Raw genomic sequence first — 27,658 nt, 5'->3', positions numbered from 1 at the left:
ATTTCCTCCACTCTTACAACACAGCAGTTTATCTTGTCACCATCCCAAGATGGGCCTCTGAGATGTACAGATGCCCATAAGAACAGAGGACTTTTATGTTCAAAAACCCTGTTTTTAAAAAAAAAAATGTCCCTAAGAATGTCAGTCTCAGAAACACCAGCTAACACAGGATCCAATCATCTAAACACTTGCAGCCAAGGGTGGCTGTGAGTCGAAGGTAACAGCGAGTACCAAATTTTTTTCAACAAGCCTCTGAGAAAGAAAATACTTTCAAGGACGATTCAATGACTAGGGACTTAAGTCATCATTTTAAAAGAACTCTGTCACTAAGGGCTGAAGTCCCAATGGCATTCACAGGTTCACCAGGCACCAATCTGTAGTACTTGCAAGACGGATACTCAAAGACGGGTCTCATCTGCTGGTGTTCGGCACCCAGTTGCCTTAGCGGCCCTTTCCTTAGATGTGGCTCTGGCAACCCAGAAATCCAAACCAAACTATCCTAAGCCATATGATTCTATGACTTCAGAGAAAGTTTTGTCACATTTACTCAGGGGAAAAACAGCATCATTAAGTCAGCATCACTGCCAAAGAGCTAATACCAGCACTGGACATACAGCATGCAAACACACCCTTCCTCTGTATTTCATTGTATTGAGCTTTTCCAGTGTTTATCACAAACATAAGTGCTTACTTGGAATTATATTTTGGGATCAGGCTAACGAGCTTCCTGATAACACATCTGAAGCCCTTCAACATGTGTTTTGTGGAGGCAAAAAGTTTTCTTCCCTCTATATCTTTTGGCCCATTTCTTCACAACTCTCTTCATGGACAAGCAGATGCACTTTTGTGGCATCAGGTATAAAGAGGAAAATTGACCTTTTTTATATATTTCAAATGTTCATGACATAATTACTTTTCATTTGGCAGCCTTTTGTGATCATTTCAGTTGCTGAAAAGTGATCAACTTATTTTGTGAATTCCAGGGGACATGTCTCTCAGGTCTTTCACATTAAAAAAATACAAACAACTTCTGTCAATTACTTCACTTTGAAAATACTAACCTTTCTAAACTTGCTAATTTACTATTTTGACTCCTAGCAATTAATTTCAGGTGCTATGTTTTACATACACAAGAAAGTAGAAATAGTTCCTGAACTCCTTGTCTCAACAATGGCCATATTCCCAAAGGCAAAGGACTAATCTTATTTCATGAAGAAAATACAATATTAATATCTTAATGTTTTCAATTTCTGAAGTACAAATACTTTTCAATAAGGCTGTTGGTTTTCTTTCTTCAACTGGGTATATTCTTGAAGGACACTTAAAAGTCTGCAGCATCTTAAGCTTTTCAGAATTTTTTTATTTAATTGCTGATTTCAAAAATTTAAGATCAGCTAATATGTTTGATTTTTTTGTTGTTTTAATTCTATTGACTATTACAAAACAAATCTGCTATTGGAGGAAAATAAAAACCCCTTTGAAATTTAAAAATCACAGTTACACCACAAATCTTGAAGCACTCACAAAATCTTAAACCTTGTTATGCATGAAAGATTTTTCCAAGATGATATAATGAAAAGAATATGTTCCAAAAAGAAAAAAAATTAAATAGCAGAATTTCATTTAATTGGCTTAATTGTTTCAACTTTTTCTTCATCTTCCTTCACTATTTGTTTTTAAATGCATTTTTTGTTCCTTCTTTGGATTTCAATCCTCTTTGGATTTCAGTGATGCTAAGAAATAAATTCTGAAATAATGAACATTAAGCAAATTTCTTCCAAGCATGTGGATTTATAAAAATAAGAACTAATAATAAATGAAATAAAGACCCAAGCAGATTTGTTTTCTTGGGATCTGTCTGAATATATATATATATATTTATATATTTATATATATATATATTTTAACGCACAGTTCTTTGCTGTCCTGTTACATGGGATTTACAGTGTTTAGTGACTTCAAAAAAATACACACTAACTCAAAGAATATAAATTTTGTTTGAGGTCAACACTCTAATTAAAAAATTTCTGTGGCAAAGGCTAAACACACAGGCTCCGGGTTATCTTTCTGAAGATTTACAGCACTTTTCAATGACTGGATAAATACAGTTTTGACTTTTTGCTTTGTTTCAAAGTTGCCAGCCTTCTAGTGACTCCAGTGGGTGAAGGAAACAAGTCAGTGCTGACTAAAAGCAAATGACTATTTGCAGTGAAATTTTTATCTGATACTTCAAATACCAGACAGGGATCTTGATTTTTATGGAAACTGCTCAATAAAAACAAGTTGTAGCAAGTTCCTAATATGACTATTGTTGCCATATGACCTACCAGTTTAATATAGGTGTTTATTTAAACCTTTCAAGCCTCCCACATTGTATTAAGACCATGACAAAAATGCAGACTGCAAGAAATTTGTCAGTACTACTTATGAATCCTGAGGGAGTAATACATCACCCATGTTAACACTATGTATATCCCACAAGAGTTTCAAAGCCCCTCGTCTCAAAGCCAAGCCTTCTGCCAGAGATGATGGTGCAGGCAGCAGAGCACCTGTGGGACCAAGACAGCCACATACACAGCCACACTGTCTGCCTGCAGGGCTGGAACAGCCACCCCTTCCCCACCTCTGGAGGTGGCTGAAGTCCTGGTCTAAACACACACACACACACGGCAGAGTCTGGCTGCACTGGCAGCTGGGAAGGACAGCCCATTCCCTCTGTTTGCTGGCACTTCCTAAACCATTATTTTCGAGGCTTGATGAGTTCTGGTTGCAGTTTACAAAATAACATGAGCATACTACAGGTGGATGTAACTCTATCTTGGGCCACCCCTGTCCAGGTACCACCATCAGGGGCTTACTGCATACAAAGGAAGAAAAGTCAATGAAAGCTATTGAGGAAAACAGCCCTAGTCACAGCACAGAGCTCTGAGAACAGCTGCAACACAACCGTGAATAACCAAACACACAACACAGGCTCTGCTAAGCTACATGCATGTGGCTGTCTATCCAATATTCCCATGATCTCCCTTTACATTTAGGGCAACTTTAGCTGGACTTTCAGCTACCCTATGAGCCACACTCTGCTTTTTAGCTCCCCAGCACTTCCCCCAGTATGAAGCCAAGCAAGGCCAACTGCCCAGAAGAGCAAGGTCCCCCTGCTAGTCTTCCAGCCTCTGAATATTGCAGAGCTTAACTTCTGCCATGGAAACCATCCACTGATTCTGATTTTTTTTTTTTTTTTTTTTTTTTTAGAACATCCTAGCAGGAATTTCAGATACTTCTGGCTGCAAAGCATCTTTCATCTGGGCGCCCCCATGAGCAGGAAATGGGGGAACACCTTTCCCTTCACCACACCATCACACCATCCAGCAGTTGCTGTGAGTCCCAGTTAAAATTCAGCACTTGGTTTCACAAAACCAGAGGCAATACTCTGCCTTTGTCCACTAAGTGCCTCAACCAGGGAAGTCAAAATTCTTTCCATTGCCCAGAGCAGAGACAAGGCAGTTGTCCTCACAGAAGTTAATAGAATGCCCACACAGCTACCCCTTCAGATAAGAAATCTTTGTATTTTATGAGTGGAATAACGCAGGTCTGCCTCACACTCCAGCCTGCTACTCGTGAGGAAATCTGTTATCCATTTGCTGACAGAAGTTATAATATAAATGTCTTTTCACTGAAACATGAAGTGAGACCTAAAAAAACTGCTCAAGGCTAAGTTTTGAAGAAAATTATGTGAGAAGCACCATGAGAGTCTGTTGTGAGACTCAGATCCATCTTTGTTGCAAGACCACCTTCCTGAAGGTGGTCACTTTTAAGTGATTTTACTACTGCTAGAAGTTTTCTCTTCACCATGGCTAGACTATCAAATATGCTATACAGTCAACAGTTCCCTCTCTATCCACAGGAAGTATAATGTATTTATCTCTTCAAATGCAATAAAACAGCAAAGGAAGATTCTGCAAGCATCCTACAGGGTTAACATTCTCTGTTACACTTTCCATTACAGTTTCCAGATGTTAATTCAATCAAGATTTCGGCCATGATTTCCTCTTAAAGATAATAATTGCTGTTTCAAGAACCTCTGATTAAAATATTACTGGAATAGACCACAAGTAGTGCCTATATTATATGTATATACAGTCCACTTCAGAGGTTATAATAACATAAAGAGCATAATAATGTTAAACAATTAACTAAATGCAATAAAAAATAAATCTAATCTGACCTGAATAAATGTGGAGGTCTTTCATGTTCTTATTTTCCACCAGTTGCTACTTTTTTTCTTTTACAGTTTCAGAACTCTGTAAGAGTATTTTATCATTCAGAACGCACATCTAAAGCAGTATTTCCTTCTTACAAATAAGGAAGATTTACTATCATGTACATGAACTCACTAGCTTACAGAAGGTAGAAGAGGGCCTGCAAAGACAGTCTTTGGACGGAAAAGGTAAAAATAGCTTTCAATCAATATTGAGTGAAGTGACAGTAGTAAATCACCAAGCAAGAAACTTCTATTTCTCTAACTTCTATCTCTCACACAAATACAGAGAGTTTTACTATTTCAAATCCTTGGATCATAAGAACTTTGGAAAAGCAATTTTGCTACCCTCAGTGTCCTTGCTAAACTTCCACTTCTGCATTTCTGCCAAAAGAATAACCACCCTTCCAACATCTACTTAATGGAGTACTTCTGCTACCATTCTGAACTGGCACCTATAGGTAAACAGCTGCCAAATTTCACCTCCAAGTTGAGTACTTGTTTCAAAAGATGTATAAAGTGTATCTCAGATTAGTTTAGGATGACTTTTGCAGTTTAACAGGCACTTATCACCCATCTAGTAGACAGAGCAGTTAAAGACCTACTGATTTATGCCCAAGGAGAGAAAAGGAAATCTCTGATAAGAATACTATTTATTCTATTCCCTGCAGACTTCTTTTTGTACAGACAGCAAAACACAAAAAAGGTACACAAAGATTGGGAAGAGGCTACAAAACCCATTACTAAAAAAGAATACCCACAACAGAGGCAGAGCCCACAGAAATCATGCATGTCCATGCTGTGCTTTGGACCACTCATGTATGATAATTTGGTGCAGGAGCAGGGCTAACAGAAGATTTTAAACATACACTTGCACAGAGGAGGCTCTGACCAAGTCAAGCCAAACCATGGAGAACTTGTGGGTTTTTGGTTACCAGAGTCCACTGGGTGCCCATGAAAAATTAACTCTCCACCATGCAAATTTGCACTACCTTTTTCTTTTCCCAAATATTACTATTTTCATTTCAAACCATTAGAATTTTTACCTTAGCAGTTTAAAAAAATATAACTACAAATTTATCAAAGTAGCATAACTAAGTAATAATGCAGACAATCCTAACTGTACCAAATAAAAACCAAACAAAATAAACCCCAAACAAATCAGTTTTACTGATTCAAAAGAAACAATTGGAGGTAAGATGATAAGGAAGTAGGAAGCTGGAGTAACCAAGGGGTTAAAGATACAGTTTACACTGGGGAATTCTCTATAATATGCTCCTCCTTCCCTAGCAGCTGCCAAAAATCATCTGACAGGAAATAAAGATTAAGTTTGTCCCACCTAAACGAACAAAGAGATCTCAGAACAGGCAATCAGTTCACTGCAGAGTAAGAACTTTTCTAATTCTGCTGGAATCTGCAGTGCTGTTCAGAAATTATTACTGGAGTTGTTTTCTTTATTTTAACATCTTGCTTCTAGATCAGCTTATTCATTTTGGTCACACTGCAGTTCTTGTTGCTTCTCCCATAAAGTTTAACTTAAAGCTCCAAACATAATCATGTGGAAAATGGTCATTATTGATTCCTATGGTCCATTGTTCCCCCATTCTAAGTCCCTGAAGTTCAAGTTCAGTCTGGAATTACATCATGTCTGGTTTCTCCTGGTTACCAGACGGCTTGAGACGTGACCACAGCTACAGAAAAAACAAACAGCTTTCTTCACGCTTTGGCTCCCCTATCGATTCAAACATAAACTTTTTTTCTTTCTCTCAAGTATGCTTCAAGTATGGAGCATGGTTAATTTAGAGATTAAGTTCCAAATTAGATTATCTAATGGCATCTTAATGGATTGCTGACCCATTTCCTGTGGGATGGCAGCATGCAAGTCTGGCTTGAATACAACTAATTTCTTAGGAAGCGTTCTTAGGAAGCGTTTCTTAGGAAGATATTTGCCTGGATGGGGAGCAAACAATGTTTTGCACATCATTCTGCATTACAGAGTTGTGCAAAACTATTAGAATTAGTAATTTAAATTGATAAATATAACAAATCATTAGATTTTCTCTCTAAATATTTTTGAACTCAGGAAACTTCAGCCTTTTTTTTTCTTAAATTGTAATGAAATGGTACTTTTATTCCAAACCATTTCTGGGAGAGAAATGAGGGAGGGACACAGGTCACAGTGTATGAACTACTGCTCTAATAGGTGTCTGTGTTTGCCAAAATTACACAGACACACTTCCGGCTGTGTAATTTTAGCTATATATTTTCTCTATACCAAACATGTACAAGATACTGTGCTACAAAAGCAATATGCACCCATTCTCAATTCCCCTTTGACTTCTCTCTCTGATAAACCAGATTATCCCATTTGATTGCCTTATCAGCACTGTTAGCATAAACACACAGTGGTGCAGGGTGTGTGAGGAGTGGGAGGGGGAGGAATGATGCTTGGAATGCTGAATACCCGACAGCTACAGCTGAGAAAGAAATTCAGCACTCTGAGAATAGTGCTCCCCTCAGCATCTCCAGGAATGGGCCAGCTGTTGTACAACGCTGATGTGTCAAGATAACAGAATGAAAGGACGAAATTCTAGCCTAGTGCATTTGCCTGGATAGGGTAAAGGTAATGTTAAAAAGTTAATGCAGAATGATTGTTGAAATAATTAGTATAAATAAAAATACATCTGTTGATAGCTGAATTGAAGTGTATACTTTGGCAATGAAAAGTTGCTAACAGTCTGTGGAAGACTTGCAAATACTCCACATGGCCTAGGAGAGACCCATCATGCCAGCTTTTTTAAGTATTTATATTGGAAATACCATCAATGGTGTAATAAGTGACTTAGGTATAGGATCAAACTCATGCTATCAGCTTCACACACACACCCACTTTTTGTCACTCTCACTTGTTTCTTAAGTGTACTTTTTGCATACACTCTTGCCCTCACGTAGTGACTGAGAACATATTTTTTTAAATGAGCCTTCCAGATTTTCACAGCTTTCCCTCGCCTTCTGTCTCTAGGAAAACAGAGCGGCTGTTATCAAAAAAATAAGGATTTGGGGTTTTTTAATGGTTTTGAGTATCTTCTTCACATGTACACCAAAAAAATTACCTAAATGATCATAAAAGTACTGGAGTATTGATGTGTTTAAATGGTGTTCAAAGTTCAGCAGACACAAAAAAAAATACATTTATAAATAAATATAAAATGTCCTATAACAACAGAATATGTACCCTAAATGTTCTAAGTAAGCTATGAAAAAATCAAACCAATCCAAACAAAAGCTGTAGATGGTTTGGTATGAGGAGCAAAGTAAAAATTACAACTTCTAAATACTTCACTGAATAACTGGGATGGGGGTTTTTTTCCATTTTATTTTGGGCTTTTTAGGATGCTCTATGAATGTTTAATATAAGGATTTCCTTAAAAGATACTATATGTTTAACTCAGCTATGCAGATTATGAATCTACTTTTTGTTATCACTGTTCACTGCAAGTCTTCTGGTTTTGTAGAAAATGGCGTATGAGTAATCTAAAAATCTCTGGCTTGTTGGTCCTTTTTTTTTAGTATTATTCATATTCTCTTGTTTTCCACGAAGTTCAGCCTTTGCATACAGACCACTACTGTCTTATACCTGAATTTTTAAATGCCAACAGATACATAATTTTCTAAGGAAATAAAACTAGACAAAAAAAATTTGAAATCTATGCATTGTACCTACCATGAGGTGGGACAGGCAACTATTAATAAGACAAAGACACACGGAAATAACAGAAGTTTTTTGTCATTCACTTTCCCCAAACTTCCAAGGTGTGGTTCACCAACAATGCTTGATGACAAAGCTTTCAACCCAACCATATCTGCTACCTGGGATCTGTAGTGTCAGGGCAGCTAACACGGAGGGACTGCCAACTTTTCACCTGCCTGAGGTGAAAATCAGTAAAAATCAGTAAACTTAACCACTGAAACCAGTAAACTTAAACTCTGAAAAATCAGTATACTTAACCACAAAAACCTGATGTAAAAGATGAGATTGAGTACAATCAAACTGAGCTCTGGAGATCTAAGGAAATCACATAATCAAGCATTTATCAAACAATTTGGAGTTGCAGAAACTTGTTTGGATTGGGATATATTTCCTTGCTCAAATGTGACAATTACTTTTGCAGTATATTCTTGGCTTTTAACATTAGTTTTAGAGTTAGAAAGGCTCACTGCTCCTTAGCCTGTGCAGGTATAATTTCTCTTCTTAGGTCCTCATTTCTGCGGGATTTGAAGAATGTCATATTTAAAAACCCAACAATTAAAAGCTATCTGCTTAGGCAGAACTGTTTGTTTCCTTGTCCTTCAAGGCTGTGCATAATCCAACAGCAAGCGCCACAGCCTAGGCCTCTAATGAAATGCCCATGGCAGAAATTGTGCCCAAGCTCTTCCGGCAGTGCTTGTGTTAGTTGGTAGGGCCACAGTGGCAGGCAGCATTCTGGGAGCGATCTGCAAAGCGGTGCGGTCTATAACAGCAAATGGATCGTGGAGCAAAGTTTTCTTGATCATCATATAGAAATGTTTTCCCCCCACTTTTCCTTTTTTTCACAATTTATGCCCGGGGTGTTGTGTGATGGTACTGAAAAACAGAATTCACCAAACACGAGGACAGTGCTTCTATCAGTATTACTGACATTGCTTTAAGGGGGGCTCGAGTGACGATTGATTAAAACTATGTGAGCATGTTCCTAGATAGGTTGTTGTGATGTAATTTTCTAACGCCTGTCAATGCCCTGAAAAATGTCACTTTGTAGTGGGAAATAAATCACCCCCTCTGTGCTATAAAAGCTCAGTTTGGATTCACTCCTGGCAGTACATTGAAAACTCTGGCAATTACTGTGTGATGGGGATCTGTAATGTGAATCACAGCCCTTAAGGAGATGAGGTGAATCCATTAGCTAATTTTCCATTGTACTCTCTAATATATAAGGAAATGAAATGACAAGGCCTTATTTTACCACCACAATTTTTCCATATTTAAAACACTGTTTCATCTAAATTTAAAAAAAAAAAAAAACCCAAAAAAAAAAAAAAACCAGAAGAAATTAAACCTCAGATTTGTAAACAGCACCAATATTCAAATTCAGTAATTTCCCTTCCAAGTTGATACTCAAAAGTCCAAAAACTTCTAGCAATTGATAGTATCATGAGCACAATGCATCAAAAGGCATTTTGCATATAGGACATATATATTACACTCATATACATACTTACACTAACTACTCAGAAGTACATATATTTTCATGTACACATACATTTCTAAAAAATATTTTAAATTATTTCATGAGTGAGTGGCTAATACTTCATCTGATAGTCTCCCAACCTACAAGCTTTACATGGACAACCCTCTTTCAGTGTTGAGTGCTGCAGATAATCCTGTACATGAAAAAGAGGAAAACTGATGTTTCAAAATTATGTTGATTAGTTTATATGCCTATTTACGTAAACATACACCTTCTGCTCTTATCATAATTCACTATATAACAAGAGATGTAAAATCTAATAAATTAATAATATATAAAAGATTGATGGAGTTTATTGTTTGGTTATTTGGTGGGGGGAGGACAGGGTGGGCTCACATAAAAATAACCTCTTTGTTTTGTAAATAATCCCTAACTTTTATGTTATCTAGTTGAAAAATAAGATGGTTTGTATCTTACCTTCAGGTATATGTTAGTGAGCTAAAACTACACCAGCCAATTAGTAAGAAATGTCTCTATGAATAATATAATTATTCTTTACCCAAAACCAACCACCACCTCAGCTATTTATTATTATACTCATCTATACCTCTAAAAGCACCATTTTATTTCTATTAACCAATCAGGTCCCAAAAATATGAGAGCAAATGACATTTTTAAAGCCTAAGATCAGTATCTCCTTCAACTCGCAAACCCTTTGCATAGGACAGCATGACGTTATTTCAGTGTTACATTAAGGGACCGTCTAAAGTCAGCTTACATGAAAGATAACCTGAATGTGTTTAGGAGAAATGTTACACACATATTTTGATCATAATGCTGTCACATATACCTCTGGAGGCCCACTAAAACAGATATTGTCGTTCTATGCAACTTTTTTTAGAGGTGGTGTAGGGGTGGAAATAATTAAAATGTTACCTTTGCCAAGTAATTCCCAATGTATCCTCACTGGCACTGGGGTATAAATGCCTGCCGTTTTGATTCATGGTCCAGTCACAAATTCTCAGCTGTCAATTGAAACCTAGCAGTCAGATATGGATCGAGCATACTATAGTTTTTAGTATTTAAATGAATACATGCAAACTAGTACTGTACATGGCAAAAGTCTTACTTTCCCAATAAGTAACTTTAAAAAACAAACCAAAGAAAAATACCTTATTTTGAGAAATAAATGTCTATAGACTTGTTTAATATAATGCCACTTTATATGATCTTCTATTAATAAAGCATAAAAGAGTAACTAGTGTGTAGCACATAACAATTAGCCATTATTAGATTACATACTGATCTGGAATAAAAGGAAATGTTAATAATCAATAGTGCGATACTTTAAGAAAGGAAATAATTATGCTGTCTTTTTAAGCAGTGCTCTATATAATGTGTAGTTAGTAAGGTAAAATATAATCAATATCTTCTAGCATGCTTTTTGGTAAATATACAAGACATGCAATTTATAGAAAATTTGCCAAAATAAAACAAATTGTATGTTGTTATCTAGCTATTTAAGAAGAGTAAAGATATTTTGTAACTGAAGTTTATTAATCCGGTGTTACTGAGAGTGGTATTACTTAGCAAGAGGTGATAAAATAATCTAATCGTGTTCAGACTCAGAAAACTAGAATTTAAAATACTATACTGCATTTTAATAAAATGACAAATGTATTAAATATCAGCTGAAACAAATTCTTCCCAGATCCTCAAATCATCAGCTCTGCCTTCACAGATTGTTGAAGCAACCCTCAGCAGCTCTGTTTATTTAACAGCTGCCCAATAGTGTTAGCAGATTTATTGAAAATATATGCTGCTTATCTTTAAGCTTAAGAAAGTGAGCTTATCTGGTTTCTGAAGAAAATATAAGTTTTATTCTCTGTATCATCATGTTTATATAAGTTGCTGTACTATTATATATGATTAGACACTCTGAAGATAATGTTGCTGAGTTTAATTGCATTCAATGCATTTTAGTTTTCTCTATCCATGTTCACATTCTTGAGACAGCACAGGCTACAGCAAACAAACTACAATAAACTGTTTTCACAGGAGCACAATTTATTGCAGTCTTTTCCTGAAAAATACAAATGCTGAGGACAAGACAATATTGCAAACCTGACCCTTTCTGGCTGTTAGACTAATAAGCTTCCTGCTGTTAAGGTCTGAGAAATGGAAATGTTAGTCTTTGATGTTTTTATAGGGATTGTTTCTTGTTTGTTATCTAAAGAACTCCAAGGGACCTTCTAAAGGCCATTAAAAGCATGACTAAACCACATGAAATTAACCAGAAAAGGAAACATGCAGTTAAAAATTTTGCTAGAGGTAACTGTGAATAATATATTAAACATGTTTAAAGAAATGGATAGGTAAACATTTGATTTAGTCACTATACAACCAGGATCCTGAGCTTGATTATAATAAAGAAAACATAATAAAATATGTCAGCCCAGTTATTCCGTGTACAGTAGACATATTTCTGCTATTATCCTTAAGGATGTCATCATCTTCACTACAAATGCATATTTTAGAGCTTCTTAACTTAGCCATAAAAACTCACTTGCAGCTGAAACAAAAGACTGAAAGGTTAAACCCTCCCACCCATTCCCCTCTTTTACTTCTTCACAAAATATAAAATCTATGAATAAACACCCTTTGCTGATTAGAACCATTAAAAATATACTAAAATCACAAACTTAGCATTACCAAATTATTATATTCACTTAGTTCTAACTCAAAAATCTGGCAAGCACTTAGCTTGTTATATAGAATGTAATTGCATTTGCCATTTGCCATTTGGGGGAAAAAAAGAGAGTGAGACTGATATATTGCATTTTAGTAAATTAGCTTCTGCACTATATCACTGTATTCTTCCCACAGTCTGTATGAAAACCTTCCACACATACAGTTTATGTGTTAAATTTGTCATTAACAAAGCACCACAAAGTTTTTGAAACATATTTCATAAATGTTAGTAATGGCATGCTGTTTATTATATACATTCACATGTACCTCAAATCACATACAGCAAAATACTGCGAAGATAATAATGCAACACGTGCATTTTATACCTAATCTCTAGGCACATACATGAGCATTTATATGAAGGTTCATGCTCCATGGATCTCACATTTAGTACTATTGTGCTATTCACTGGACCAAGTGCACCATGCTTGCAGTAATGACAACACCGTGGAGAGGTGCAGGTTTGCATGACAGCTGGCTCTGTGACAAGCCCAGAGCTGTATCAGTTGTAAATACACCTTCCCAATGTAAAAAACTGCTGCTCCACATCCCTCAGTAGGCTCACATAGCTGCCCAATTGTCTTTAAAAATTAACCTGCCTGAAATTTTTATTTTTTTAGAATCTCCCTCTATATAAAACTTCCTCTCCCAAGGCACTCCTATTGAAAGATCTCTGCATGTCTAAGATTTAGAAACATCACTTCCAAAGTCTGCATCTGTATCCTTTGCATGTGTTAAGTAGCTTCTGGGTAAAAATACTGTAGAATTTAATAGAACTCTGTAAGCCTGGGCTCCTTGTAATAGAAGAAGTCTGTTCACAGCAGCAGTGGGAGGCTGCCCTGGGAGGATGTCCACATAGCCCAGAAGGGAAAGCTTGGGTGCACAGACCTGACATGAGTACCAAGCTTTGGAAGGACAAAAAGCACTTCAGTATTTCAAGTCCTATATGTCATCTCAAGTAATACTGAAAGCTTTCTGTCTAGTTACTCTCCTTAGAGTAACCTAGGTACCTCTAAAATCATGACACAGTGTTAGCTGGAGAGGATAAGGCACAGTCACTCTTACCCACTATGAGCCATCGTAAAAATGCTTCTCTGCAGGATAAGTGAAGAGGAGAGGCAGGAAACTACTTGAGAATACTTACATTCCTCAGTAGAGAGACATAAGAAATTGTCCTCAGGATACATCTAACAACTGCTGAAAACATTACTAATTTTCTCAAATGTGTGTTATTAATGAAAAATGAATGACCTGACTTGACATATGACTGGTGAAAAGTCTTCCCTAGAAGGTTGTTGAACAGACTTGACCTTCAGTCCTACAGTTCTGTGGAATTTTAGCAAAGCAAGCCACAGAAATCTCACTACCATAACATCTTCCATCCTCAAAACACTATCAAGGATTTTCTTATTTATCTCTTATTTAACCACAAAAGAAAGAAAGAGGATGAGTCTCTATTATGAAGTGGAAAGGGATGCCCAGCCATGCAGGAGATGAGGAATCCTAGGCAGCCCAGGCATTTTCCTAGTCCTGGATCCTAGGCTCTGCCCTTATGCAGATACTTCCCCACTGCTGCACTCATGAAGCAGCCGAGAGCACAAAGCCCACTGCATGTGTTTCTCCTAAGAGGCACTGCAACTCCCTCATTCACCTCAGACAGGAAGGGAACACAAGCTTGGAAGTGGACACAGGCCTGGAGACAAGCAAAGCAGTAGACCGAGTTCTTCTGTTCTGTAAAATGCCAAGAAATTGATTTTGTTTTGCACTTTCCAGAGCTGTGAGACATACTGATGTGAAGTTCTACCCATATGCTAGATTTTACTATAGCTGTCTTCACAGTTTAAACAGCACCTTGCAAGCACAGCCATCCTGCAGTGTTTTAAGTAGGCAAATCACACATACATTAAAAACCCACAGCCCAACAGCTCAATCTTTAATCATAGTGTGAATGATTTTTAGGGGTAGTATTTAAGCAGATTTTGTAGTCTTGTATCTAAAGAATGGCTAAGACTAACATTCATTTCAAATTTCTGTCATAGCTAGTGAAAGAAGAGCTGTATTTTGAAAAGCGTAATAGGAGACTGCTATAGCTTCTCTTAGTTGAGAAAAGCCCATAAAACCTAACATTTGCATATTGTCATTGTTCTGACTGAAACTTCCTTTAAATGTGTTTCCTTTCCAGGAAGCTTATGTGAAAGGTGACCTCTTAGCCATTTACATACCTCCCTGGCAATCATGTGACCCAGTTTTACGTCAAACTGTCAATTATGATAAGGGACACAATAAGAACAGGCTAAGTGTTGATAACCTGTTTCCTGACTTTACTGACAAGGTCTCTTTAGGAGTCCACTTGTGTTCTTCTTTCAGCCTGCTGCTGAATGCAAAAGTAATATCCACTCACAACCTTTTGCAAACAAACACTCTGTATTCAGTGGACATTTAAGTTAACAATTTCCATGATTAATAGTATGAAGAGAACTACATTTTGAACTGTGCAGCTCAGTAACTAAAGGATGCATCTGGTAAGAAGAAATTTTTACTGAAGAGACAAGGAAGGAATTTGTAGGATATAAAAAGTTACCTACAGTTTTCTGATCATTTTGGAGACCTTATTATGTAGATTGAAAAGTTCTCACTCATAATTGTAAAATCTGGGTGAAAATCATAAATGCAATGTACCATACCCAGAAAGCGCAAGCTTTGATGAAAACCATGACACTGAGTTTATCAGTGCAAAAACTAGAAGAGTTCATTAACTCCTCAGTAGTTGGGCCAGCATTAGTTAGCACAGTGAAAGTTCTAGAGATTATTGTTAACAACCCTAATAGCTATTCCATTTATTTACGTTTTTTAATTAAAAATAAAATCATCTATGCAAGGCCCAGAGGTGCACTAAAATAAATTGGTAAAGAACAAAACCTTGCCATTATTCCATTAATTTCCACAGAAACTTTATTTTTACCTGATATCATTCATCTGCACTTGCAATAAATACAAGTGTCTATGTATTCATCCATCTATCCATCCATCCATCCATCCATGCATCCACCTAACACCCATCTATCCATCCATCCATCCATCCATCCATCCATCCATCCATCCATCCATCCATCTTTTTAAAATATATACAAGGGCAAAGTATATGACTAGTACTTCTGGCAACTTTCTAGCATTATTGCCAGAAACAACATAACCTGACTCTAAGTATTTGTCATTTCAATACCATAATAAATACATGAAGTTGGAGAATCATGACACAAGGAGGCTAAAGAAATGTCATCACATAACTGTGAGGATCTTGATCATTAAGAATTTGTTACTGAGCTAATGACCTTGCCATTAAAGTTACTTAGCCAAAAGAATGCAGACACAACTAGAATCTGGTAAGGAATTGTGTCCACTTATAGAAGGTAGAATTTGACTGACTTTCCTCACTTTGTTGTTTTGTTGTTTTGTTGTTTTTTTCCTCTAGTCTAGGCTTAGAAATCACAAATCTTCAATAAATGCAAATTAATAGAGGGGAGGAAGATGAAGGTGCACCCATATAATTGCAAAGATTATCCAACCTTTCTTTTATTTAATTTAGCTAGGATGTTTCTCAGCAGAGATAAAGAACAGTGAGCAGATTTGGCTTCAGAAAATACTTCCACCAATGACCAACAATAAAATTGAGAAAAATTCTCTCATTCAGGTCCCTTATCATGTCTCTTGCGCTCTCCCATGGTGTTCTTCCTGCAGTTACATCATCAACACTTAACAATTCTCAGAAGCTGATGCTGAATCAAAAAAAGAAAAATGAGTGGTCTAATTTCTAATAGACAGAGGAGGTCTGATATGAATTTTTTACATGAAAATGCCAAGATATATGTGACTCTCCAAATGTCACTGAAGCAAGATGTTATTTTTTGTAACTATATATGCCACAGCATAGAAATAGCTGGCATTTCAAGGCAAGTAATGTGGAGATCTACCAGCTAGTGTATCAGAAAGTGGACTCCCATTCCCCATTAGAATCTAGTCTTTCTAACTATGAATTAGATAGTTAACTATCAATTAGTTGCAGGCTAAGTACTGCATATAATATCACAATTTCACATTATTCAGATCAGTAAAAACCAACAAATTCTCTCACTGGCTCTATTATATATTGTCTTTCAAAGTTTTTTTCAGTGCTTCCCATGTAAATGTGGGGTATGCTGGGCTGTACATGGTTACTGGAATTTCTAGGAAGCTGTCACCTTGTCAAGACTCCATGTGAGTGTGTGTTGCAAAATACATGTGTAACTTTTAAATTTATTGTGGTTACTGTAACTTAAATGGGCTACATAATGGCTCTTTTTAACAGCAACAAAAACTACTCATGGGTGCTTGCTAATATTTCTCATAACCAGAGAGAATAAATCTTCATAAAGACTCCTCCAATGAAGTAAAAAAGGTACTGGTGACAATATTTATTCTTAAGGGGTCACTGTGCATTACAGGGGAGGATGTTTAAAAGATCTCTCTGGAACTAAAACCAATGGCTTTCTAATTGAAAATTTCTTTCCACTAATACAAAATAATTAATTGCCTTATTTCACGTACCCCTTGATTTTTCTTTTCATTCATCATGGGTTGCTTTAAAGCAAATGCATTTAAAATCTGCCACAAAAAGAGTGGTCTCTTTTATATTGTTGCGAAGTAATGAAAGGACATAGTAAATCAATGCCATTTCTGCCTTACCAATGGATAAACTTTGCTCTCTTGAAGTTGTTTAGACAATCTCAATGCTCTACCTTACTTTCTGGGTTATGTGTCTGTGTGTATATATATAGTCTGTCATCTCTATATGTCACCTTTAGAATTGAGTGAAGGTAACTGATTCATTAGAAACATACCCATACATACTCATATGTCCATATTTATCCATCTGAAAAACTTTAAGTATTCTGCTCTTTTGGATAGTTTCAGTTGTGCGTACTACTCCTTTATTTTCTATGCATCTGTAGGCATTCATACACACAAACAGACTCAGGTAAACAGAGATATGTCCATTGCATATGTTAGAAAAGAATAGTGAGTTAAGAGCAAAGACAATAAAACAAAAATTATCATCTTTATGATTTTCTCTGAACTCTGCACATGGTGACCTTTAAAATGGACATACTGCCTCCTTGCCCTGTGAGTGGGTATGGATAAGGAGTTTCAGCTGAAGCATGGGTCAGCTATAGCTTAACAATGTAGAACAGATAGGTTTTACTGAAAAATGAAACAGAAATGCATATAAACTGCTGACAGGAACACAAGTCCGAGAAAAAAACACAGTACAAAAATGCCAAGGTCTATTTAACACCCTCTTTCTTATTGCCACATTCAGCTTTTCTCCTTGTAACATTTTGCATGCTGTGAACTTCAAAGTCCTATACTGTTAAGATCTAAGAGGAACATAAGCACACATCATAAAGTACATTAAAATTCTAAAGGGTTTGAATTTGTTTTTGAAATGTACCATTTCTGTATGTGCATGGCCTTGCTACTGACTGCAGCTAATTTATTTGTATGCCATCATTAATCTCAGCTCTCTGTATTTTCACAGTTTGGGTAAACACTTCATTTGCATTAAATTTACAGCATTAATGAGATGTGAAATTTAAAATGCTACTTGAAATATAAATGATGGAAGAAACTAGGATAAAAGTGTGGGTTTTTTCACATTTAAAATCAGCAGACCAATTTAAACCTATTGCACTAGAAATGATGATGTGGTGCCTTGAGAATTTGGTTTTACAACTAAAAGTAAAATGAAGAAATGTGTTAAACATCTGTAGGAAAAGGAAAGAAAATTTGAAAATAATAAACTGTATTTTTTGCTTTGAAAGTTTTGCTTATTTTTGTAAACTATTTTGAAATTAGTATTTGTTTCTTAAACACCTCATTCTACTTCCTAAAATCCTATTAAAGATTAAATGTATGAACTCTTGAAAAATAAAATATTGAAAGAAACATCAGGAGTTCCTTAAGATGGGACCAATCTAATAAAGAAACAATAGGCTAAACTGATATTTCTTAAAGCATTCAGTTTGTTTTGAGTAAACATCATCTTCACGTGACAAATACTAAAAACTTCCAGATTTCGGTCTAATACAAGATACCAGTGGCAGCATGTAGGAAGGTAATACCATAAAAGTTTCTCTACATCATTACACCTATGTGAAACTTGCCCACCTGTTGCTGGTGTAGGAAGGATGGGTCTCTTGGGCTTAGTCCCACATATCGATTGGCTTGGGATGTGCCTGAGGCTGTGTAGGCTGATTAAGGAAGAACAAAACATATTGATAAAAATACCAACCTATCATATCTATTACCTTGTGCAGGTACAGTACAAATATGAGAGATCTAGAGTTATGATTTTGCAATATATAGGAAGTGTCTTTGGCTTTTCTTTAAGAGAAAGCAAAAGAAATATTGGACCAAATTTGGAAAGGCATGTGTAAATTCCTATAAACTTCAATGGAAGCTGCATGTGTAAATCACAATGATGTCTCTTGACAATAGTAGCTCCTTTGATTTTTTTTTCAAATTATTTCATAATTTATTTATTTGAACTAATCACACTTTTAATTTCTATTATACCAATCTAAATCAACAGTGAAATCACTGATAGTACAATGCTGAGAGAAAATATTCATGATCACATTATTTTTCCTTCTGTAAAGGCCCTGTTTTTACTGAGAAAGTACATAAAAACTGTAAAAGAAAAACATAAATTAGAATGAAAAGTTTGGTTTACTTCTGTGGCATGAAATGAATCTTTGCAGTAATGGGATATAATCTGGTTAACATTTTCCTAAGAAGGGAGCTAATTCTTACAGTGCAATAGAACAGAAAATATTCAACTGCACCATACATCAGAAAAAAATATTTTCTGAGGGGAGCTACTAAAATAATTCTCTCACTATCTGCTTCAGAAGATTGAGGAAATCCATTTCTGAGAAGAAAGGGAATGTCAAGTGATGCTGGGATTAGATACAGAGAATGGATCCTTCACCTATGGGACAAATTCCTCTCTGGTCTCTCCCAGTAATTCCTAAAAGTCATTATGTTCTCATGTCTTTTAGTGGCACATATCAAATTAGTTAGGTGCTCTTACTCAGCTTCCCAGTGTGGAGATATCCACACTGCAATCTGTAGCATCACAGCCTGGAAACTTGCTGGAAAAATAGCAAAGATTTAGCAGCAAAACCACTGAAACTGGACAGACACATACAAGCATGCCAGTGGGAAGCTAGATGAGAGTACTTACTAAACTGCACTGCTAATATTAAGTCCACATGGAAAAAACTAAGAAAATGCACTCATTAAAAAAATAAATCTATATACAGTAAACAGGCTTTACTGGAAAACTGTCATAAGAATTTACCAGTTATTAAAAAGAAATTATGATGGAGGCCACAGGGTTCCATAAATATTATTAAAGCCTGATGTTCTCTCTCATTAATAAAAATTCTGCCATAGCACTTCAGAATGATAAGCAGTGCTAATCATTTGCCAATTTATTTTCATCACACTGAATAATAATGATTTTTTTTTGTCCAAGTTATATAAATATATAACTATCTATATTTTGGACCAATCAATCAGTCAATCACTGCAAATAAAAGTAAAACTATGCCAAAAAATGTGTTGATTTCCCCATTAAGTTAACATCAGTAATCAGTGTGATGGTCCTATTATAACTGACAATACAATTGGACTGATAATACAGTTTACATGTAGTCATACATAGTTTATATATCAGAAGGACATGATCCCTCATTTTATTGTTATTTTCCTTCATCAACAAGCCATATTTCTTCATTTATTTATGCTCTTACAGTTACCAACCCAGTGCCAAAAGCCTTTATCAAGGAGATAGACTAATGTAGTTTTCCGAAAATCATAACACCCTGAGCAGGTGAGGTGTTATACCTATCTTGTAGGCAGTACGGCCACATAAAAAAATAAAATTTGCACATAGGGACTTTTTATATTGTTATTTATGTGTTTTAGTGGCAAGAATTTACTTGGAAACTAATATAGAAGCATGGAGGAAGCCTTATTTTAAGTATCTAAGCCAAGGTGTTCTAAAAGTTCAGCAGGAATCAGTTATTCAGGTTCCCATGAGTTCCACAAGAAACTGGGTGATTATTTAATTGGAAAATATGATCCAAATAGTTCCCTTGGTAGTAGGACAATGTACAGATTAGGTATGCTCTCTGATAATGATGATTAAGGTCATATAACCAGGAAACATCCCAAAACAGTTCTGACATTTACTCTGTTCTTTTTGCCATTTTTATCAGAAACCCTGACTTCATCTAAGAGAGATATGTAGGCCAAGCACAATCATGTCAAAGTAGAGTGAAACCACGAATACTTGAAACTGTACAAGAACTTACTTTTCTCAGTTTTCTGTTCTGGTGCAAATGTTAAGAGTAATAGCTTCTACGTCGCTGCTAAAACTAACTCTTCTTAAAAGGTCCAAAAACTGCACCACAAATCACCAGTGGGGCTACAGACAGACCCTTAACAATTTAAGACCTCTTAAAAAACCTCATATACTGAAAGGGCAGGTAAAATGCTTCCATAAACAAATATATATATATATATATATATATATATATATATATTTTTAATATACCTGAGCAATAGTTTCTCTAAAAGTTACTACTACCCTTTTATAATAAATGCTTAGAACAGTTTTCTCCTCACATCTTATGCCTTTGAGTTTCATCTCTTCCTCAGATTCTAATGAAAAGTTTTAAAGTGGTGTAGCACCTGAAAAGGATACTCTTTATGGTCTCCATTAATGGCAGACCAATAGTTAGGGAGTGTATTTGAAGTTCAGATATTAAATAGGTCTAGAACAAGTAATTTTAATGTTACAAATCCTAAAAATTTGTAAGACTTTAAAAGACTATTAAGATTTTTTCCAAAGAATCTGGAAGTGTGTCCTAAAATCTTCACCACTCTGATAAGTGCTGGTAACACTGGCCATCTCAAATCCAAATAGAAGTTCAAGGACAACAGAAATTCAGAACACAGTTAAAAAGCAACATTCTGCACTACTTATCATGAATACTCTGAAGGGAAGAAATTAGTCTAGATACTTGCCCTTATTTCTAGAACTGCAATTCCATTGAAGATAATAGGACAAATAACATGATCCTATATGCAGTAAAGAGCTTAAAACATTGAAGTTAGAGTTTGTTACTTTCTATTTTAAAAAACAACAAGAACAAACAGTGGATCTACCATCCCTTGTAGAAATTACAAGGAATGAAATTTTTTTTTTTTGCCACAACAGTTGTTTTTGTTAAAAATGACACAACCTATATTAACATGCAATTATCATAGCTCAGATTCAGTATGTGTTGTAACAAGGTTTGATTTCTGTAGGAAAGTCCATTGAGGAGCAAATTATCCAGTCCCTGTTTGGGATTCCATCTGTGGCTCATTGTAAAACCTTACTGTCTGGGTGTGCTTCTCAATGTCTTAACAATGTCCACCTCAGATGAAAAAACACATTTTCTTTTCCTTGAATAGTGGTCAAATATGCAGGCTTTTCCCTTTCATTTTGCTTGTCATGTCACAAACTTTGGTTCGTGTAACATGATCCACTGGTTGCAATTTTGGGAGGAAAAGCTTTGCAGTCAGATCACGTTTGCTCTCCATGTAAAATGATGAGCATCCGCTTGGTCAAATAGTAGGAAAAGGCGCCTTTTTCTGGCCTCAATTTGAAATCATATCAAATCTTTGATGGACATTTTTTGTTTCCTAAAGAAATACTTACTGGTTGCTGTAGGTGAAGATGCCTCACCTTCAGTGGATGTAGTGATGGGTTTAGTATCTGTCATGGTCAGGGTCACAGGTCGCACCGCACTGTGATGGGGAGAGGGTGCCAAAACTGGAGTAAAATGGCCAGGCACTTTCCCTACTACTTGACCACTGCTGTTAGGCTACAAAACAAAACCAAAAGAATGACTTGTGAAATATACACATTGTGTTTAAGGAACCTACCTATCCTAGGGTTTTCCAGGATTGCCTATCAATTGCCTATCACCTGTGTTTTGGAATGTGCTGCTTTAAATAGGCAATGTATTTCCATGTGATATTTTCACCAGGCAGGTCTCTTTTCAGATAGGTAGTACATGATCATGCTTTTTGGTAAGCATTCCTCTGCATTCTTCCTACTAGGTGCACATGCATCGGATTGTTTCAAAATATTTTTGCTGCTCATGAAGTGTCTGTGAACCAAAATCCCATGATAGCAGGAGCAAACTGACCAGGCACAGGCCTAATGTATGAAGTATTAAGAGCAAACAACTGATGTAAAACCTCTGTTTTTACATGCCATACCACTTTGGCTTGGAGGACAACCAAGACTTGACCACAGTTGTCCGCAGAGGTTACTCACCCTGGAAGGCTAACTAGTGATTCACAATTTGGGAATAGGGTAGAGGGTTTGGATACGATGCACTATAATGTACACATTATAACATCTGGCAAAAAGCCACCTATGAAAAACACAGAAGTGTTTAATAATGGGAACTTTGCAAGTCAAGAGCATAATAAGTAATAACACCTCTTTCATAGATACAGGAGGCTGTCTGCATATGACCTTATTCCAGGTACAGGCCATCAAGGTACTATGGTACTATCTACATGTAGGCGCATCTGAATATGGCAATTTTGACTGCTAAATATATGTTTATCCTGTGCTTAAACAAACCTTGGACATTCCACATGACTGCAAATACTCCAAGGGTAAATAACTTGCAATAAAAACTAGCACATAGTAAATAGTTTTTACAACAGCGGCTGATAACTTCTGTCTTAAACTGATTGCATGCTCTATGAGTCACATGAATCACTATGATTTTAAATCATTTTTATGAGTCACTATGATTTTAAAAGAGCCATACAAACATGAAATACTGGGAATCTTTTAATCAGAAGCATCTTGTCAAGTTAAGATAACCTAAAGACACGGACTGATTAAGGACACAATTCAACTGATGCAAAGAAAAGTTAAAGGAGGTAAGTATGACTACGGTAGTGAAATAATAACTGGACTGACACAATTACCACAAGTATGTGAGAAGTATAAATATGCAGAAGAGGAAGGAATTATTTGGAAAATACAGGAAATGCATACTTGGGGTAATGGAATGAAATTAAGAAGGAGGAAATTTAAAATTAATAGAACAAGAAACTTCCTGGCAGTATGATTCACTAAACTTTGCAAATGAACCTGAGGGAAAGTCTTGTTTAGGACATCTAAAGCTAAATTAGCAGAAAACACTAGAAAATATAAATGAAAATGGAAACCAATATGGTATCCATAGGAACATATAGCAATTAGCTGCCTATCTCCCCTCTCCAAAATCAGAAGCCTTACAATGAAAAAAACAGTAAAAAACCACAATAATTATGAGTGGCATTACCCTTCCTAATGAGAAAAAGTCACTCTCTAGATACAACTCCTGTCAGGAAGACATGCTCACTAAGTTGGACCAGATTTTCACTATGCTTCCAGGGAGTCTGCTGCAGAGGCAAGCCTCTTCTCCTGTCCTGGCAGCCCAGCTGTCCACACAGCCTGCTGGAGGGAATACCAGCTCTCAGTTACATCTGGTAGCTTGTATGTGGAGTCGCTGACCTGCAACCACAAGGCTACCATAGAAGCCTTAGCTTATGTGGTATACTAACATCACAAAAGTAGCTGAGAATCTCTTACCAAAATGATCAACTTTTATTAAAACTAAGAAAGAAGATTCTGTGAAGTGTATGAATTTAAATAGACAGTATAATCAGCTTACAAAAACAGCTGTCTCCAAAGACAGACAAGAATAAATTACAATAAATTAAAATAAATTAGAAGATCACAGAAGATCATGATGATTTACAGAAATGTATCACCTTATATTGTTCTGTAGTGATCCCAGCCAGGGATAACAGTGGCTCACATATATCTCAGCTTTGCCCTTATCCATATGGCCCAAATGAGCAAACCCACTCCTTATTCAGACAAAGATTTAAAAAAATATTTTACTTATACGCCATTTTCTTCTAAACCAAATTCTTCCCTCTGTGATACATAATGGCAGTGCAGTACAACACCCCACTGCATCCAAATAGAGGGTGAAATCCTGTGCTTGTTGACAGTCAGAGATTTCAGTGATTCATACCAGTGATTTCAGTAGATGCAGTTTGTGATTCCCCACACCAAGTGCCTCCATTTCTTTCTTTTTTTTTTAATTCCCTGAATTTCCTCCTAAGTGGAATTTCTATATCGGTCTCACATGTAAAAGTGAGTGCAGTTGCAATACAACGACACTGAGGTCTTCTATTCACAGAAAAGAAACCTCTGAGGTAAAAAACAAGGAAAACTTGTTACTTTAGTAAGTTTAATTCTTATAGTTCCAATACTTCACACTCTGCACATTAGATTTCAAATGCAATTGCAATCCAGTTGTAGGTAATTTCACACACATATCTGGTGTGAAGTTCACAAATACAGTTCTGCTTCAACAATAGAGCTGTCTTTACAGAAGGACCTGTAAACCAAGGTCCTCCTTTTGAACAAGGTTCTCTTAGGAAATGGTACACTTGAAATTTGCTTTAAACTTCAGTGCTTTTCATAAGTGTGCTACTTTTGAAAACAGAGTTTATGAATGGCACTCTCATACTCTCACAAATTCTATTAGAACAACATCTCTCATAAGAAGCCTTCAAAAAACATCCATATTTTTTTTTCTTGCGTGCAGTGAACAAGAGTGCTGTAATTAGCCAAACTAACATTTCAGTTATCACAACTAGTTTGCAGCTTAAGATCACAAAAGTACTCCTAAAAACAGATCATGTAATTGCCTCAGCGTTATTGCTTTGGTCTGTCTTCAGATTGATGCAGATAGTGCTGCATCAGTTTATACTCATTTCACACTTCCATGGTTATCTTTGGAAACAAATTCAAAACTTTTGAAATAAAAGTCTAGATTATGGATGGTGCAATTGATAGCAGTACAAGACCATGAGCATCAGCTCTCTCAAGTGTCTCAAGTCCTCTGAGCTGCTTTAAGTTTTCAGTCCAAAAAGGGAAACCCTTTTGTCAGAAACAGCCCCTTCATAATCTTATTGAAAACTGCCAGCTAGAAAGAACTTCTGTGACCTATTCTCCTTTTGTCCTTTACAGTTATATCAAACAGTATTTTAGCATGGAAACTGCATATCTATTTGGACACTATCCACTTGAATTAAAAGTGCAAATACTTACAGTATTTCATTTAACACAAATTAATTTTTTCCTTATACAAAACAAGTTCAGTATTCCAGTTCCAGTTTTCCTGAAGAGACTCTTACAGACAAATGCATTGCAGGTGAAGAATCAGATGTTACCATCAAATAGGGCTTCAATATGTCTATGTGATGGATTCACAGAGGCAATGCCTGAGGCATAAACCTCAAGCAAATTCCATAGAGGCAGCTGTGTTAGATAAACAAGCTGTGCATTAGAAAATCTGTGAGGAAAAGAAGTAAACATAATGAAGGTCTATTTCTAAAGGGAAATTTAGCCCTTATTTGTGCAGGCATACATTTTTCTACTCTTGGATTGAACGCTAATTTGATTTTAAAATCTGTTACAATTTTGATCTTTTTTTAATTCCACCATCTTGAATTCACAGAATCACAGAATTTCTAGGTTGGAAGGGATCATTGAGTCCAACCCATGTTCTAACACCTCAACTAGGTCATGGTACCAAGTGCCACATCCAAGTCTTTTTTTTAAACACATTCAGAGATGGTGACTCCACCACCTCCCTGGGCAGATGATTCCAGTATTTGACCAATCTTTCTGTGAAAAACTTCCTCCTTAAGTCTAGCCTGTATCTCCCTTGGCGCAGCTTGAGACTGTGTCCTCTTGTTCTATCTGTTGTTGCCCGGAGAAAGAGACCGACCCCCAGCTCACCACAGCCACCCTTCAGGAAGTTGAAGAGAGTGATAAGGTCACCTCTGAGTCTCCTTTTCTCCAGGCTCCCTCAGTTGTTCCTCATATGGCTTGTATTCCAAGCCCCTCACCAGCCTCGTTGCTCTCCTTTGGACACGCTCAAGCATCTCAACGTCCCTCCTGAACTGAGGGGCCCAGAACTGGACACAATACTCAAGGTGTGGCCTCACCAGTGCCGAGTACAGGGGAAGAATGACCTCCCTGCTCCTGCTGGCCACATTATTCCTGATACTGGCCAGGATGCCATTGGCCACCTGGGCACACTGCTGGCTCATGTCCAGCTGACTGTCAACCAGCACCCCCAGGTCTCTTTCCACCTGAGGACTGTCCAGCCACATCATCCCCAGCCTGTAACACTGCAGGGGGTTATTGTGGCCAAAGTGCAGGACTCGGCACTTGGACTTATTGAACTTCATCCCATTAGATTCTGCCCATGCATCCAACTGTTCCAAGTTCCTCTGCAAAGTCCTCCGTCCATCTAACAGTTCAACACATGCTCCCAGCTTAGTGTCACCTGCAAATTTACTAAACCCTCATCCATATCATCAATAAAAATATTAAACAGAACTGGCCTCAGCACAGACCCCTGAGGGACATCACTGGTGCCTGGCCCCAGCTGGATGCAGCACCACTCACCAGCACTCTCTGGGCCCGGCATCCAGCCAGTTCTGAACCCAGCACAGAGCGCTCCTATCCAAGCCATGGGCTGCTAGCTTATCTAGGAGTGTGCTGTGGGAGACCGTGTCAAAGGCCTTGCTGAAATCCAAATAAACAACATCTACAGCCTTCCCTGCATCCACTAGGCGGTTACTTGGTCATAAAAGGTGACCAGGTTTATTAAACTGACCTACCCCTCCTAAACCCATGCTGACTGGGTCTGATACCCTGGCCATCCTGTAAATTCTGCATGATGGCACTTAATATAAACTGTTCCATTATTTTGCCAGGTACTGAGGTCAGGCTGACTGGTCTATAATTACCAGGATCCTCCTTTGCACCCTTTTTGTGAATGGGTGTCACATTGGCCAGCTTCCAGTCATCCGGAACCTCACCAGTGAGCCAGGACTGTTGGTAAATGATGGAGAGTGGCTTTGTAAGCTCATCTGCCAGCTCTCTCATTACCCTGGGGTGGATCCCATCAGGTCCCATAGATTTACGAACATCCAAGCATTTCAATAGTTCTTTGACTGTCTCCTCTTGGATAATGGGGGGACCATTCTGATCCCTGGCACCATCAGCCAGCCCAGGCAGACAGGTATCTTGAAGGCAAGTCATTTTCCCACTAATACCTGAGGCAAAGTAGGCATTAAGCACTTCTGCCTTCTCCTCATCTGCAGATACTAAGTTCCCTTCCTTGTCCAATAAAGAACTAAGGCTGGTCTTACCCTTCCTTCTAGC

At 37.0% G+C, this 27,658-nt stretch overlaps 1 protein-coding gene across 7 annotated transcripts in view; it reads right to left on the bottom strand.

The window, feature by feature from the left end:
* NFIB (nuclear factor I B) overlaps positions 1-27,658 on the bottom strand; it is a 172,767-nt gene that overhangs the window by 7,080 nt on the left and 138,029 nt on the right. Inside the window, exons 9-11 of one of the 7 annotated variants that reach the window (XM_041416568.1) lie at positions 22,049-22,214; positions 18,442-18,524; positions 10,423-10,511 (exon numbers count right to left, since the gene is read on the bottom strand). The exons of 1 other annotated variant lie outside the window; for it this stretch is intronic. In XM_041416568.1, coding sequence (XP_041272502.1) covers positions 10,423-10,511; positions 18,442-18,524; positions 22,049-22,214 — 338 coding nt within the window. The remainder of the gene's footprint in view (positions 1-10,422; positions 10,512-18,441; positions 18,525-22,048; positions 22,215-27,658) is intronic. 5 more of the 7 variants (XM_041416569.1, XM_041416570.1, XM_041416572.1 and 2 more) reach the window with 5 other exon arrangements.

This window comes from Onychostruthus taczanowskii, unplaced genomic scaffold (genome assembly GCF_017590055.1).
Source record: "Onychostruthus taczanowskii isolate IOZ18803 unplaced genomic scaffold, ASM1759005v1 scaffold52, whole genome shotgun sequence".
In the NCBI taxonomy this organism is placed as follows: Eukaryota; Metazoa; Chordata; class Aves; order Passeriformes; family Passeridae; genus Onychostruthus; species Onychostruthus taczanowskii.
The sequence above is the reverse complement of the archived record's forward strand: the minus strand, read 5'-3'. Positions and strand labels throughout refer to the sequence as shown.